Source organism: Miniopterus natalensis, chromosome 3 (assembly GCF_054644295.1).
Source record: "Miniopterus natalensis isolate mMinNat1 chromosome 3, mMinNat1.hap1, whole genome shotgun sequence".
NCBI lineage: Eukaryota > Metazoa > Chordata > Mammalia > Chiroptera > Miniopteridae > Miniopterus > Miniopterus natalensis.
The window spans coordinates 8,182,095-8,198,829 of record NC_142083.1 but is presented as its reverse complement, the minus strand read 5'-3'; the positions used below and the strand labels follow the sequence as shown (position 1 = coordinate 8,198,829).

Below are 16,735 nucleotides of genomic sequence, written 5' to 3'. Positions count from 1 at the left end.
GGTGAAAGAGAGCATTTCTAAAGTGATACTGAAAATTTCTTCCCGGGCAGCAATGCTTAGCTTTCATGAAAATGAGAACCAAGCATAAATATAGCTACCTATGTTTTGAAATATTTTGGCTATAAATATCTGAGAAACTTTCCTCCTCCTGCCTAAGAATTTCCCCAGGGTAAGGGCCTTTCTCACAAGCAAAAAACATATACTATGCTGGCAATGAAAACCGAGTCCCAGACGATATTCCTCACCCCTGATGTCCCAAATGGGACTCCATGCTTCACAAACACTCTCTATCAGGTTGGTTAAAGGTGGAGAATACTTTTCATTTAACTTGCCTATAGTTTTTCTGTAGCATGACCGGATTTGTTGAAATTGCTTCAGAGCTTTGCAGTGTCAATTGCTGAAAAGGGTAGATTACGGTTTTCAGTGGCTGTCTTTAATCAAAGTCCACTGCTGGCTTTTTCTGGTGTGCATGTGAAAGTTCACAATATTTCTGTGTATTTTAGGGGCACAGGTCAAGAAATACGGATCTCTAAATCTCAGCCCAAGAGAGTTACACTCATCAAGGGGACAGAACAAGGTTTCCTTTCTTTTCCCTTTTACACTTTCCTTCCTAAATCATCCCCTGACCCCTTGCTTTCCGCCATAAGACTTGCAAAACTCATCTTCACACAGGGCTGCTTCCACACTGACTTTCACTTGAGAATCTCAAGGTCATGCCCATCTGGGTGAGTTTTGAAAATTATTCACACATTGACATTTTTGTCAAAATCATCTGTCTTTCCATCCCATCCTAAACTCGTTAATGTTCAAGTGATGAATGAACTTAGTTCCTTCACAGGAAGTTCCTCTGCAGGGGCTGTTACTGAATGAAGATTGACAATGGAGGCTGGTCAGGTTCTGGATTTCCTGGGAATAGGGTTGTTTGTTTGTTTTTGTTTTTTAATTTATCTTTATCGTTGAAAGTATTACAGGTGTCCCATTTTTCTCCCCAATTGACCCCCTCCACCTCGCTCCCACCCCCTCCCCAGGCCTTCACCCTGTCTTTGTCTGTGTCCATGGGTTATACATATATGCCTATAACTTCTTTAGTTAATCTCTTCCCTCCTCCATCCCCCTTCTCTCTTCCCTCTGAAATATGATCATCTGTTATATGCATCAGTGTCTCTGGATCTATTTAGGTCGTCAGATTGTTTTGTTCATTAGCTTCTTCTTAAAGAAGGCCCTTCAACATTTCCTGTAATGCTGGTCTGGTGGTGATGAACTCCTTTAGCTTTTCCTTGTCTGAGAAGCTCTTTATCTGACCTTCAATTCTAAATGATAGCTTTGCTGGGTAGAGCAATCTTGGTTATAGGTCCATGTTTTTCATCACTTTGAATATTTCTTGCCACTCCCTTCTGGCCTGCAAGGTTTCTGTTGAGAAATCAGTTGATAGTCGTATGGGTGCTCCCTTGTAGGTAACTAATTGCTTTTCTCTTGCTGCTTTTAAGATTCTCTCTCTGTCTTTAACCTTTCGCATTTTAATTATGATGTGTCCTGTTGGGGGCCTCTTTGGGTTCCTCTTGTTTGGGACTCTCTGTGCTTCCTGGACTTGTAAGTCTATTTCTTTCCCCAGATAGGGGAAGTTTTCTGTAATTATTTTTTCAAATAGGTTTTCAATTTCTTGGTCTCTTTCTTCCCCTTCTGGCACCCCAATAATACGAATTTTGGGCCTCTTGAAGTTGTCCCAGAGGCTCCTTATACTATCTTCATATTTCTGGATTCTTTTTTCTTTTTGCTCTTCTGGTTGAGTGTTTTTTGTTCATATTCCAAATTGCTGATTTGATTCTCAGCATCCTCTACTCTACTGTTGATTCCCTGTAAATTATTCTTCATTTCAGTTCATGTAGCCTTCATTTCAAATTGGTACTTTATTATGTTATCTATTTTCTCAGTTATTTCCCTAATAGTCTGCTTAAACATCCTTATAAACAAAATTCTGAATTCTGTGTCTGTTAGCTTGCTTGGATCTATTTCATTTGGTTCCTTTTCTAGAGATTTCTTCTGTTCTTTCCTTTGTGACATATTTCTTTGCCTGCGCATTTTGGCTGCTTCCAGGTGTTTGTTTCTGTGTATTAGGTAGAGCTGCTGTGTCTCCTGGAATTGGTAGAGTGGCTTTGTGTAGTAGGTGTCCTGTAGGGTCCAGTGGCTGAGCCTCCCCAGTCACCTGAGCTGGGCCTTCTAGGTGCTCCCCTGTGTGGGCTGTATGCGCTGTCCTGTTGAGCCTTGGTTGCTGCTGGTGTCACTGGGAGGAATTGACCCCCAGGCCAATCAGCTGTGAGGACCTGCTGCAACTATAGCCAAAGAGCTGCTGTGCTGGAGACACCCCTATGGAGCAGGATTTACTTCAGTGGGGCTTTGGCGTTCACCAAGTGTGCCCCTTGAGTGTGTCACTCGTGGATATGGTAGGGTTGTAATCCAGTGTGGTCCCATCTGACCACCAGGTGCACTGTCTCTGGGGCCTCCCGGGAAGTGCAAAGTCAGCCTGTGCCAGTGCCTTGCCCAGGGCCACCCAGCATGAGCTACACAGCAAACCGCAGTTGGCTGCTCCTTGTGCTGGGCTTGGAGGTGCCCAGGAGAGGCCAAGCTATGAGCCAGTGCAGCTGCCGCTAGTGCCAGGCCTGGGCCGCTTATCAAGCCGAATGGGGCAGCTGCTGCTTGTTTGAGAGATTTTAGGAAAGTCCTAAGCATGAGGCTTGAGAGGCCACTTGCACAGAAAGGCCCCTGGAAATGGCCTGGATGAGCTGCAGGTGGGGAGGGGCGGGGCCTCCGGGAATCACGGGGCGGGGCCAAGGGTGAGAGTCAGGTGCTGGCGACTCAAACATGGCGCCCGCCTGCCGGCTGTGCGGGGAGGACTCGCCACAGGAGCCATGGCCTCCGCCAGCCCTTCTGCCTGGAGGAAGCCGCCCTCCGCCTCTCGCCCGGATCTCAGGCAGGTTAGTTCCTCCCGAGTGTCCCGGGTCCTTTCAGGCTGCTCCCGGCGCTGGGCTCAGAGGGAGCGTCCGAGTGAGTCCGTGCCGGGCCCTTTGAGAGGAGCTGCTGGGGCTCCTGCAGCCTCCGCGACCTTCAGGGACAGTCCCCGCTGGTTTCACAGCCCCAAGCTGTGGGGACGTCTATTCCCAGCCCTGGAGCCCTGGGCTGGGGGCCTGCGGTGGGGCTGGGACCCCTCGCTCCTTGGGAAACCCCCACCGCCAAGATCCCCTCCTGGGTTTACCCCACATCACCGGCGTGGGCCCCCGGCCGCGTCTCTGAGATCCAGCCCGGATCCCCCGCGTCTCCACCCCTCTTGCCGGTCTCGGTGCTGCTTCAGCTCTCTGGTTGTAGGGCTTCTGTTCAGCCAGATCTCAGGAGGCTCTGAGTGATCTCCTGGGAATAGTTTTAAGAAATGATGTGATTTGACTCATGGTCAAGGTCACCGCCTAAGAAAGTTAAAAAAGTTTCTCATTCAGAATTGAAACTTACAGTCCGATTCTTGGTTTTATATCTCAGGTTTAAGTTTGTCCAAATGTGGAATCAGAAGACAAAATCTGAGTTGGCCTCTAACCCTTGGCCTCTAACCCTGGGGACAGGTGGCTTGGTTCCATTTCTCAGCTTCCCTACATATAAAATAAGGCTGGACTCTGATTTTCTATTGTCATGACCAAGGAGAGGTAGCGTAGACTGGTGGCTTATGTACAGGCTCTGGACCTAGACTCGCGGGTCCAACCCTTGCCCCCACCACTTTTAAACCATTTGCTCTTAGCTGGATTATTTGTGCCTCTTCTTTGTGCCTCACCCAGAAGAATGGGGATAACAGTTTCCTCACCTCGTAGAGCTGCTGTGAGATTAAATGAGCCAACACCCATGAAGTGCACAGAACAGCGCCTGGCACATAGTCAGTGCCCCCTCAATGCAAAGTCTTCCTACTTCTGGATTTTGCGATAGGTCTTTTCCGCTTTTCTATATAGCCATGGACTTTCTTGGCTAGAAGTCTTTAAGCTGCTCTTCTCTGCCAGGATAACTCTACTACTTCTTTACCTACCTAACTCTTACTCATCCTTCAGGACTCTTGCTTAATTATCACTTCCTCCAGGAAGCCTTCCTGTACTTCTGCTCCTTCCTCAGACCGCAGTTACCTGCAACACTCATCGCACTTGCAGTTAGTTACTTGTTCAAGGTCTGTCTTCCTCACCATGACGTGCGAGCAGTGACTGACTCCCTCCCTTGCGTGGATACAGCACCCTGCGTGGAGCAGACACACCACGAGTCAGGGAGGTGCCGGCGAACAGCTGGACACAGGCAGTCATGGGACTGAGTCTAGAGAACGCCAAGAGCTCGCCGGAACCTGCGCGAGCTCCTTCCTTCGGCTGTGAAACAGGGATGATGTTAGCAGGGTTGTGAAGATAGGAAAGTGTCTGTACAGCACGTAGCGGAGCGGCTTGTGGGCGGTTTTGCGTATGTTGCCCCTTTTTCCCACCCTGAGCCACGTGGAGATGGAAATGTATGGCCACTCGGGCGGTCCGTGAGCCCTTTGCCCCTGCTCTCAGAGACCACGACAGACACCAGCATCCTGCCTGTCCGCCTGCAGGAATCAAAGCCAGACAGAACCCCAGCACGTGTCTGCACGGCCCCTCCCCTCTCTGCCCCCTACAGTGTTATTTATGGCTTTTGTTTTCTCACCCTAAAAGGAATATCGGTCTTGGTAAAAGTAAGTAAGCCTCCAAGACTGCCTAAATGTATCAGACTAACGTGGCAGTTCCCACTGTGAGCCCATTTCACATTGAATGCCGACCTGCGTTTTGGAGCTCTTTGTAGCGTGTGAGTGAATTGTCAGTGTTTTTTCATAGCATTTTACTGGAATGTGTATCATAATTGGGCAAATGGCTGCAACACATAACAGTGATGTGGCCCAGTGTCAGCCTTCCTGCCCCTAACAGTACAGAACTTAAAATATTTAAATAATTGTTTTTTCACAATCAGTTAATTTGGGGGAGAATGGGGAAAATCCCCCTGTCTCTGTAAGAAAGTGTTTACGAAGTTATGCTTAAGTAAAAGCCTTTCCGACCACCAGGGATCGCCTTAGAAATAAGGAAGAATGGTGCCCGGTCCCAGAAATTCTGGTAGCTGTCAAGTTCATCCATTCAGGCTCGAATGGAAGGGCAGTTCTGCAAGTCAGACCAACTGCTCCACAAACTGATCCCTGAAAGCTTCAGTCCCTCCCACCATGAGCATCTTGATGTCGTCCCTGGTCCGACCCAGGGCAGTCGACATACATTGAATTCTTGTGTAGTGGCCGTGGAGCCGTTTGTAAACTGTAAATGGCAGTGTGCTCCCCTTGCCCCGCCTGGGACAGAATGCCAGCCGAGTTTCCTTCTCCATTCTGTCCCTCTGCTTGTCATTTGGTTTAAACAATTTGTAAATAAAGAGAGAAGGCTGAAAGCTGAAGGTCAGCTGATACATTTTTTGAGACTGTGTGGTTTTGGACTTAGTGGTTTTGGACTTTTCCTCTGCAGTTCATTTCAGTGCAGAGCAAATCCTGTGGAACTGACAGAGAACTGAAGGATTTTTTTTAAGCGTGAGGTTCTCTCTCTTTCCTACCATGGTCGCCCTGGGTCATCTCGGGGATCATATCTCTTCTAGAACAGGGTGCTAGCCTGCAGTCTGTAGATCCTCAAGAGGTCCATTGGCAGAATTCAAAGGGTCCCTGGACTTTAGTTGGAGAAAAATTACATCCTTAGTTTTACCGAATCCTGCATTTTTGTTGTTGCTTTTAATTATGAATGTAGGCAACAAACCACAGTGATATTAACTCCTGAGACTTTGTCACCGTTAGAATCCTAGATGTTTTCTTATCCCATTGCAGTTGTTGCACATATCCCCAAATATTCATTATACTTAGCACTACTTTAAAATTATTGTAGTTATTAAATCAATTGCTAGGTAGTGTTATTTAATGTATTAATAAAGAAGTTCAGATACCAGTATATCATAATTTCTTGCTTTTATAATTATTTTCAGTATAATTGGTTTCCTTGGTGATCCTATGTATTTCTTTTTTTTTTCCTTTAAAAATATTATCAGAGAGGGCTCACAGGCTTCTTCAGACTATCAAAGGGGCACAAACAACTTTAAAGATTGTTGTTTTGGGCCAGGGGTTGTACAACTCTTTCTCACCGGGTTGGACAGCAAATATGTTATGCTTTGCCAGTTATATGATCTCTGTCTCCGCCACTCAGCTCTGCCATTGTGGCAGGAAAGCAGCGATGGACAACTAAACAAACAAGCGAGGCCGTGTTCCAGTAAAACTTTATTTACAAAAGCTGGCAGCCGGTTGAAATCTGCGGCTCCCTGGTTTAGGGCATCTTGTTACTCCTAAGGTCAAACTCTAAAGATGTCCCAGCTCAGCTCAACCCCCCTTTATTGGACACTTGCTACGTGTCTGTACCCATCCAAACATGTGCTGTTGAGCACCTTCTATGTGCACAGAGCTGAAGCTGCCCTGTCTTCCTCCACCTAAAGATACTCCTTCAAATGCACAGACACATCCCAACCCTAACTTAAGTTCTTTCCCACCCTCATAGACTTTCCCCAGGATTTCTGTTCACATCGACCCATTCAAATAGAGCTCTTGAAATGTGCTATTTTGCATTGGCTTCCTACTGGTCCTTAGATGTGTCATCCCCCAACTAGATTGTAGCTCCCTAAGCATGGAAGTACCTTTACAGTTCCTGGAGCCTCCAGAATGCAGCTTCTGTGACGGATGCCCAGCCGACCCTCATTAATCACTTGCCAGGGGACTCGCCCAAGGCAGCTGCCTGCTGGGCTTGATGGTACCAAGAAAAACAGCTGTCCACTAAGGATGAGGCTGGCAATGGCAGAGGTGCTTAAAATGCCGAAAGAAAGAAAGGGAATGAAACAGAAAAATATACCGTCGAGTGATTCTGTGACTTCGGATCAGTTATTTCCTTCAGTGCCCCCACGGGTCCAATGAGAGCCCCTCGACGAGACAAGTGACTCTTAAAGCTTTTGAGAATCTGATGAGTGCTAGGGACCCTTTGCTTAGGAAGATAAGGTGATGTTCACACATAAGAGCTCACATGTAATTTCTGAGAGCCTCAGGCACTCGGACGAAATGATCTCTAAGGTGCCCAATAACCAGGTTGGATGCTACATTGCCAGCAATCGGGCTTCTTCCCACCCCAATGAACCAATAAGTGAGTCTTGATTCCTTGGATCGGCTAATTGGGATGCGAGCAGCCACTGCCAAGACCTTGCTTGTGCCCCTGAACTCCCTGCCCAGCCACCTCCCAGAGCATTCCGCTGACCTCCGGAGACGCAGGGCCCGACCCAACCCTCGCCCATGATTTGGAAAAGTGCTTCCAGTCCCCATCCGCTGGTGGCTGCCCATCTTTACCTGGGGTGGCAGCGCGTTCTTAGCGTCTCTCCCTCTAGCCTTTTCATTGTTGGGGAAATTGGCGGGCGAGTGTCGCTCTGGTGATTTGACTGGCAACTGTGTAGTTGAAGAAAATAATTTTCTTTAGTTGCAAAAAGAAGCTCTGGCTGGAGGGTGATCTGAGACAATACTTTTGCCTAGTTATCCCTTTCTCAACATCCCCTTTGCACTTTTGTACTTTGAGAGACACTAAAAACATTTAAATGCAAAACCCGTGAGAAAAGCCGAGGCCAGATGTTAAAGGTTTTGAACTGGTACTCAGCCTGCGTGAGCTCTCCTCTCTCACTCTGTATAATGAAATGAAAGGTTAATAACGTTAATCTCTTATTTGCTGAAAAGATAGCTTTCTTTCCTGCGTTAAATGAACAAATACAAAATAACCTCCCTTTGTGGGAGAGGGCTGTAATTTTTACATAAGATTGTTGCAGATATTTGGGTAAACAGTGGCATTTAAGAACAGTTATAGGTCATTTCCTCTAGAAATGCCACGGGGAAGCTTAGCAAAGACTCATGGGAGAGCAAGATTGCATCTTCTCTGGCTTTGCTTTTAGGGCATTTCCTGTGGCTTTCCTCTGTGAAGTGATTTTATTAATTTGAGTTTGTAAATGTGTTTCCAGCCACTCACTGAGGTTTCCTCTTTGATGACAAAGTTAGTTTACAGGAGAAGCCCATCTTTAGGGAAAGGATGTCAAGAGAGAGAAACCAGCCCTGCTTCCTCCCGTGGGCGCCCTCTGTGACCTCTGCTTCTCCCAACATGTGGATTTCCTACATGATCCCGGCCCCACAAACTACTCTGCTCCGTGAGCCCAAGGAGGCATCTTCTCCTGGGCTTACGGACCCCACCTGGCATTCAACTTGTTAGAGAAATCTGTGTGTAAGTCCCTTAGACAATGGGTGACACATGCCGAGAGTTAACGATGGGATGCCAGGCACCATGCTAAGGATGTAGATCTAATTTCGTCTTTACCACAGCCGTCTTAGATAAGTACTTTTATTACCCCCATTTTACAGATGAGAAAATTGAGACTTAAGTCACAGAGACAGGATTTGAGTGGCTCTGTCCAGCCTGAGTTGTACTCTTACCCTCTGTGTGTGGCCTTCCAGGTGGCAGCTTTAAGCGAGGGTCTGCACTCTTTGTAGGGTTCTTAGGACACATGAAAACCCGGCAAGTTGGCAGAGTTGCACGGTTCTGTTCAGAGGAGGAAGAAAGGCCACGAACAGAATCTTCCTGGGTTTTCCCATGGCGATTCCTACAAATTAGTCACCCCATAAAACTTGTATTTGTTTATTTTGCGAGCAGACTGTGAGCCGATGGAATCTGTGTTCTCCCCTGACCTCTGGGAATGGGGACCAGCAGGGGAAGGCTTGTCTATGAAACATCTGGAGGACAGTCCTGGAAATGAACTCCTACGGGGGACCTTTCGCCGCAGTCAAGGCCTTGCGAGGAAAAGCGGCTGGTCTTTAAATGCTGCTTAAAACTGATCTACTTGCTTTTATTGGCAGGGACTTAAAAATGATGACCTATGATTTAAAATCAGGATGGCTTTTGGATAGGACATGTTCTCTCATTTTTATAAGTATTGCTTCGAGTTCAAGCCCTGGTGGTTTCCGCAGCGAGCAAGCGCCCCTTTCCCCTGCTGTTCGTAATTAACTGCTTCTTGTTTTGTTTCCTTCCTTCATCGATAAAGACCAGATTTTGACAAGAGTTGGATCTCAATCCAAGAGCGAATCCAGATGGACTCCATGGTTATCAAGGGCCTCGATCCGGACACCAACTACCAATTTGCAGTGAGGGCGATGAATGCCCACGGCCCCAGCCCCCGCAGCCAGCCCAGCGACATCGTCCAGACCTCCAGTGAGTACCAGGGCCCTTCAGAGGGACAGATGCAGCCACATGGCTGAGGTCGCCTCACGAGGGCCCACTTAGTGCCCTGCACAAGGGCAGCCTGGAAGGGGCTCCCCTCGGCCTTTCCTGTGACAGTTTTCCCAGACCTTTGCAAGTTGCAGGCTTTCACCAGGGACACAGGTCAGCGGAAAATTTATTTCTGCACCATCCTTAGGGAGTATGAGGTCAGTTTTCTTTCACGATCGCCGCAACAGAGCACATACCACACTTTTTATTTTTTGAGAAAATGGGTTCATTTTGAAACCATTTTAGAATCAGTGCTCCCAGACTCTTCAGGGCTAGTGTTCCCTTGCAAATCAAGGACACTCAGGTAGGTCAGTCCCTCCGGACTATGGTCAGGGAGAAACAAAGGAGTCATTGGTATGCTGACGTGTTATTGGGGGTTCCAGCTGATGGCAGAAGTTCCTGCTGCCACAGTGCCGCTCTAGGGGGTGGGGAAGCTGGGTGTCTAGCTGATCTCCTGGGCATTTTTTTAAATGTCAGATTCTTATCATAGTCCAGGGTTTAAGCAGCTCCCACATGATTGATTCAGGAACCACACTTCAATTACTTAGACCTCCCTGCCAACCCCTCTTAGAAATCTTTGTCTTTTAAAAGTGGGGGGGCACATTTACACAAAGCTGGGGCCCTGTGTAGTGGGGAGATCTCAGAACTGGAACATTGGCACTTTTTTTGGGAATACTGTCATCTTTTCAGTTTTGCCAATAAATTCCTCCAAGTTTCTGTCTGAAGAGCCCTGCTGTCCCCCTGGCTCCCCTTTCCCCAGGAAGGAACTTTGCCTGACACTGTCATTTGGCCAGTGCAGAGCCCTATTTCTCTTGGTTAGTGGTTCTGAATAAACCCCTCCCCTCTCACAAAACATCCACACAGCTGACTTCCAAGGTCACTGCTCTTATCGGGGGTGGAGGTTCGCCAAGTCCCCCAAGTCCTAGGAATTTTCACTCTTCAGAGACTGAATTGTTGGGGGATGTGGAGCTATGATGAGGCCACACACACACTCACACCCACTATGATCATCCAACAATTGTTACACTCCTTCAGAATTTAGGAGCTAAAACTCCCCAGGCATATGACAAGGAATGAAACTCCTTCTTTCTAGAAGAAATGTTAATGATTCTATTTCAGATCGAAGGAGGGCCTCCTTCCACTCTTGCTGGCTGAGGTCTTTGATATAATCTTTGGTTAAATTTTGTGATGCGTGGGCAAAAATTGGGGTAACCGGAGCCGGGGCAAGCCTCGGGTCTGACTGTATTTTGAACGTGTAGTTTGCCCTTATCACAATCTGAGCGGCACTCGCTATGCCCACCCCAGTCTGCGCCGCTGCTGTGAGCTGACCCATGCTCACCTCCTTCCTTCCAGCCCCTAGTGTCCCCTTCTCCGCAGAGACAGGACAGGAGAAGGGGGAGATGGAACAGCTCTGGCCCTGGACGTGGGTGTGGACGTGAGTCGGGGAGGGGGCGTGGGCTGAGGCATCCCTTGCTCTTGCTCTTTTTAAACTGAAGCACGGTTTTGGAGTTTCTGGTAATCATTGGCCACTGGTGGGTCCCAGTTTTGTGGATTAAGTAGGATAAGCTATGCGAAAGTGCTTTACAGATACATAATGTTTTTTTATTGAATTTATTGGGGTGATATTGGTTAATAGAAGTGTATAGGTTTCAGGTATACAATTCTATAGTGCATCACCTGTATATTGTATTGTGTATTCACCACCCCAACAGATACGTAACATTTCATTACAATTGGCCTCCTATGAGAAGTAAAGTTTTATCATTTCAGAGTAATTGTGTGCAAGGGAGGTGGCTGACTCGGTGAAAACTCTCAATTATGAGCTATTCTTAAATAAATACACTGTAACTGCTTTTACATATACATGGTTACTCAAATCAGGATAGCAGAAATGGAATTTGCTGGATGGCCTGTGCAAATTCTATTGCTGTAATTGGTATTTCAGTTGTGTGGTTTTAATTTTTTTTTAAGATTTCTAATGTTTTGGAGACCCCTGTATTCCAGCACATTCACACTTCTTATTTGCTTTTAGTTTAAACTATTATTTTGTTCCCAAAACCCATTTTCCAATATATGAAATTACCTAATTACTAAGCAGCACTTATTTGGATTAAAATAGGTTCTAGATATGAGAGCTACCGCTGTGAAAACCTCCTGTGAGCCAGGCACCACACCAAGCACATTATCTGGCAAATCTCATATTAATCCTCACAAACAACCCCATGCCGGAGGATGTCCCTTTTCATAGGTTTTTAAAAATTGAGTTTTTGAAAGGTTATGTATTTTGCCAAGAATAAAAGTTATAAAGGTAGGATCTGAACTCGGGTTTGGCTGACGGCAAAGCCACTTCCCCGAGAGAGATTCAAATTAAAGGAGGTTCTCATTAATGCAGAGCAGCACCAGAATGGTAAGGTCGGCGATTAAATAAATGGACTGCAGAGGTCCTGACACCACGGGACAAGCATATAAGATTTTTTAAGACTATGTTTTTATTGATTTTTAGAGAGAGAGGAAGGGAGAGAGATAGAAACATCGATGAGAGAGAAGCATCGATGGGCTGCCTCCTGCAGGCCCCCTATTGGGGATCGAGCCCACAGTCTGCATGTGTGCCCTGACCAGGAATTGAACCAGTGGCCTCTCGGTGCACGAGACAACGCTCAACCAACTTGGCCACACCGGCCAGGGCAGATTTCTTTTTCACTTAAAACTTGTGAGGTGTGCTGTACATTCGTGCAGGCCTGAGATTCACCCAGTATGCGTTGGTACAGCCCTGGGAGTTTGCAGCCAGCAGCCCTTCTGGTTGGTTAGACCCCAGCCCGGCCAGCGGCACCTAGTTTGAACGAGGCCCTGAAGGAACTTGTGAGAACAGCATTTCTGCCTGTTGGGCTTTCCCGCTCACTGCTCCTCCTCTGCACCTCAGGGTCCTTCCTCCCTGGATGTTTCCTTGGTGTGATGCCCACTTGGCTTCCTGAACAGCAAATGTCAGTACAGGATGTTCAAGTGACTACAGAGGCCCAGAGTGCCCTAGGGGAACCTTGGATCCCACCCTGGACAGGCCACTCGCTGGACTCCTCTTGCCTATTTTAGGCCTCTGCCCAACTCCTTTCAAAGGAAAAATAACACTTCAGCTTTACCAACAAGGCTTCACTTCCCGGGGACCTATTAATGCCAGACCCTATTAGCAGCTGATTGCTCAATGGCACGACTGGTAGATCTCATTGCTTTTATGCCCTTTGGTTACTGAAAGCCAGGGCCAATGTTCTCCTTGGTTACACTCAGCCTGAGTGAGGCCGGGAGGGGGGGTGTTTGATGACATCACTGTTGCAGCGCCCATTCTGTTCTAGTAAGGAAACCCAAGGCAGAGGTCATGGACCCTCAGTTTTTGCCCCATCCTGCTCCATTTTTAAAGAAATACCAATAACATTGTCATTTGCCTCAGTGTTCCGTGGCATTCTTCTATCCCCGTGATTGATTTATAAATTAGCCAGTCCGAGCAGGGGCCTTGTGGAGCCTCACAGACACGGGTACACATGTGGCTCTGTGGGACATGTATGTGCCCGCCAGGCAGTCACTTATTCTCTAGGAGCCACGAAGGATGGAACAAGTAGTAAAAGTATGAACTCTAGCCCTGACCGGTGTGGCTCAGTTGGTTGGGCACCAAAACGTTGCTGGTTCGATTCCGGGTCCGGGCACGTACCTGGGTTGCGGGCTTTTTCCCAGGTAGGGGGCGTGCAAGAGGTAGCTGATCGACGTTTCCTTCTCACATTGATGCTTCTCTCTTCTCCCTTCCTCTCTCTCTAAAACTCAATAAACTACTCTAAATATACACACATATATATATATATGCACTATAAATAATAGAAATGGCAAAAATCAGAAAGCGTTTTCGTTTTACCAAAGACACATGAAATGAAATAAAAAAATAACTGGCATGCGTGACCGGCTTTAGGATCATAACAGCCTTCCCTGGGAGCCTGTATAACCCTGGCCCCCTAAAGCACTGAATTTCCCGTGTTCTACCCTCCCGGTATAGGCAGAGAGAACCAGTGAGCTCTTCACGGAAGCGAGGTTGGCACCCTCAAGGCAGAGCCCAGGAGATGCCCTCTCCTTGCTATCGAAAGGCATTTTCTCTTCCCCGCCTGGGCGCGTTTGCACCCTGTTTTCTCTGCTGGGACTCTCCCTCCCCAGATCCTTCCATGACCATCCCACTCACCCCCTTCCTCAGCTGGGCCTTGGCTTCCTCAGACAGGCTTCCCCCTCACTGTTACTCGGGCCCACCCCCTGCTTGATTTTCTCTGTAGCCCTTTCCCTGCCTGAACCGAAACTATTTGTTATGTATACTGACCCAGCAGGATGAGCTCCAGGCCGAGCTGGAATGCCTCGTTCAGGGCTGTGTTCCCAACACCCTGTACAGGGCAGCAGCTCAGTGAGTACTGATCGAAGGCGTGAGTGACTGAACGAGACTTAGCGCAGGGACAACTCTGGGGGCTGGATAACTCTCTACTGCTACTGTCTGGGGAACCCGAAGAGGAGGTCGGGGGGAGAAAGTTGGTCGAGAAACTCACCAGAGTTGTCCAGTTGGTAACATTTATAAGCAAAGGCGAACTCCCAGAATTGCAATGTGACACTAATAAGAAAAAAGTAAATAGAGTCAAGGAGGGAGGGAGGGAGGAAGGAACGGAGGAAACAGACCCAGGGGGATTAAGCTCAAGGCAACAAGGATGGGAAAGAGGCGCTGGCGAGAGATCCCAGTGATCAAGAAGACAATTTGCTACTGTGGAGCAGCACCTTTAGACAGAGCAGAATCCAGCAGGCATGGCTGGTCTGAAACCAGGAGAGCTGTTCTCTTGTTACCTCGCTTTGAGATCTTGGCAAAGTCACGTCATCTCTCTGGGCCTCAGTGTCCTCATTTGTAAAATGGATCCAGTAATGTCCGAGGTAGGTATGTTTTCTACTTCTCAGGGTTGTTTTGAGGAAATAAATACGTATGTATGGACCAAGATTACGACATCTTCTCACTCTGCAAGATGAAGGAGAGTTTATCCATGAGTCATTGCTGAGGATGCTGTGTCTGGCCCGGTGACCCCAGCTGGTCTAGAGCTCTTTCTTAAAGACTTCTGCTTGAGCTCTGGTCTTGGGACTCGAAGGCATTAGACATCACGATTCAGAAACAGAGGTCCAGGAGCAAAGCGTTGCTGACAGAAGTAGAATACAAGGACCACACGAGTTCAGCCAAGTAGAATCATTAGCATGGGTTTCGGTTGGTTGGTTAGTTTCAGAGGCTGCAGAGTTAGAGGACATCAGAGAGTCCAAACTGCAGGCACAATAAAATTTTATAACTCACTACTCAAGCACATCCTGGATCAGGCAGAAAGGAGTAAAAAAAGAAAACCCCACAGTTAGTGCTATACCCCTGGTTTTTAAGAGCGTGTTTGCTTGTTTGTTTTAAGCTTCCCACTATGAACCATTCGCTTAGACAGGGTCAGCACATTTTTCTGTACAGGGCAAGATAGTGACTATGCTGGGAGTTTCAGGCACCTCTGTGTGGCAGCGGCCTCGCATAAATAATGTGTGTTCTTGTGTTCTAGTAAAACTTTGTCGATGGACACTGAAATGTGTATTTCATATGGTTTTCATACGTCACAAAATATTGTCCACTTTTAAACCTTTTATCAACCATTTAAGAATGTAAAAACCATTTTTTTTAAATTCCTGCATTGTTAAAAATGGTTAAAGAAAACAATTTAGGTGATAAAAACCATTTTTTTCTGAGACTTCATGGAGCGGACAGTCTCCGTTCTCAAAGGTCCAAAGAACTAGAAGATGGGGCCGAAGGCAGGACGCATTTATAGGATAAAGAACAGGAGACAGAGACAGAGGAGTGGTTGAGGAAACGGGAGATCAGTGCAGAGCTCAGAGCTGGCTTGGCATCTGTGGATTGGCCCAGGGAACACCTGCGGTTGCGGCCAGCGGAGCATCTGCAGGGACCACGAGTGTCCGTTTGCTAAGGTGGCGCCGGACAGAAGCAGCTGCGTCTGGGCCTGTGACCTGTCAACAGTAGAAAAGCAGGTGGCAGCCAGATTTGGCCTCTGGGATGTACTTTGCTGACCTCTGGAGAGTGTCCAGGAAATTTGGGGAACCCTCTTATGGGTAGCAATTTTGTCAAACTTGGAAAGAATCAATTAGCGTGTATGAATGAAACTGTCGCCTTGATAGATATCCCTGTGATTCATTTTTCACATGAATGTTCCGAAGTACACCGGAGACCTGGAGAGCCTGCGACCCGGTTGTATTCAGACAGGTCTGTGCTGCTCTTAGCACACAGAGACGCGGGGGGAGGGCTTGTTGGCTCGGCGTCACTCCGGGAGCTTGGAATACATAGGCCCACACGGCGGTGAGCTTACGAATGTGTAAACCTTCGGAAGGTGACACGAACAGAGGAACAGGAGGAAGAACAAATCGTTTGCTTTACTCAAAGCCGAGAGCGTCTGCACGTTAAGTGTGCAGCTTGTACATGGGCATGCCTCGGGGGCTTGGTTTGCATTCGGGCGCCCTCCTCGGGCCTGGCTCTCCGAGCATGCAGCGGCCTCCATGCGTGCAAATCGCAGTGACAGTCACTGGCGCAGCTTTATCGGTTCCAAAGGAAATGATTCACTTTGCTGCTTAGACACCTGCTGCCTGTTAATCGCTCCACTGAGGCCTTGTACGTCGCTCATCACCATAGGTTTACTTACGATCAGTTCACCGGTATCCCACCCCCTCCGGCTGGTCAGGGCGGAAAGACCGAAGCAAGTGATAAGCCAGTAGACTTCTCCAAAGAAAAGGCCCTCTCGGTGCCCAGCTTCAGTGCAGCCTCTGTCCAGTCAGCCCGCTGGCACTCAGCAGCCGCGTGGTGAGCACTGTGCGCAGTTTATTCCCGTCTCAATGGATTTTTCAACATTAATGTGTTGAAGTGAGCCATACACAAACGTTAATGATTTTTCCTTTGTTTCCTCCTGTTTCCTTGCTACTTGGTTTTTTCTCCTTCCTTTAGACTCCTCATTTTATGGTTAATCTCTACTGTTCTTTGCATTGGGGCACTTCTTGTTTTTACACAATTCTCCATTTGGATGGTTTCTTAGCATCTCGATCCGAATCACTCAGGTTCTTTGATGAGCGTGAGCAGGGCCATAATTGTGGTTGAGCCCAGATAAGGAGTTATAGGAAATCAGCCCAACACAGTGACTGAAGTACAGGAGGGACACAGGGACAGACACAGTGGCTGCCAGCTGAGTCTGTTTGATCTCATCTGATTATGCAGCCAAATGTGGAAAAATACGTACAAACACGTGCAAGTCAGAGACAACCGTGGGAGA

General features: G+C 47.6%; 1 protein-coding gene across 1 annotated transcript in view; it reads left to right on the top strand.

Moving 5' to 3' along the window:
* The window catches only part of EGFLAM (EGF like, fibronectin type III and laminin G domains), a 129,081-nt gene that overhangs the window by 59,222 nt on the left and 53,124 nt on the right, over positions 1-16,735 (top strand). The window contains exon 7 of the mRNA XM_016223949.2: positions 9,157-9,323. Within this exon, the coding sequence (XP_016079435.2) occupies positions 9,157-9,323 (167 nt within the window). The remainder of the gene's footprint in view (positions 1-9,156; positions 9,324-16,735) is intronic.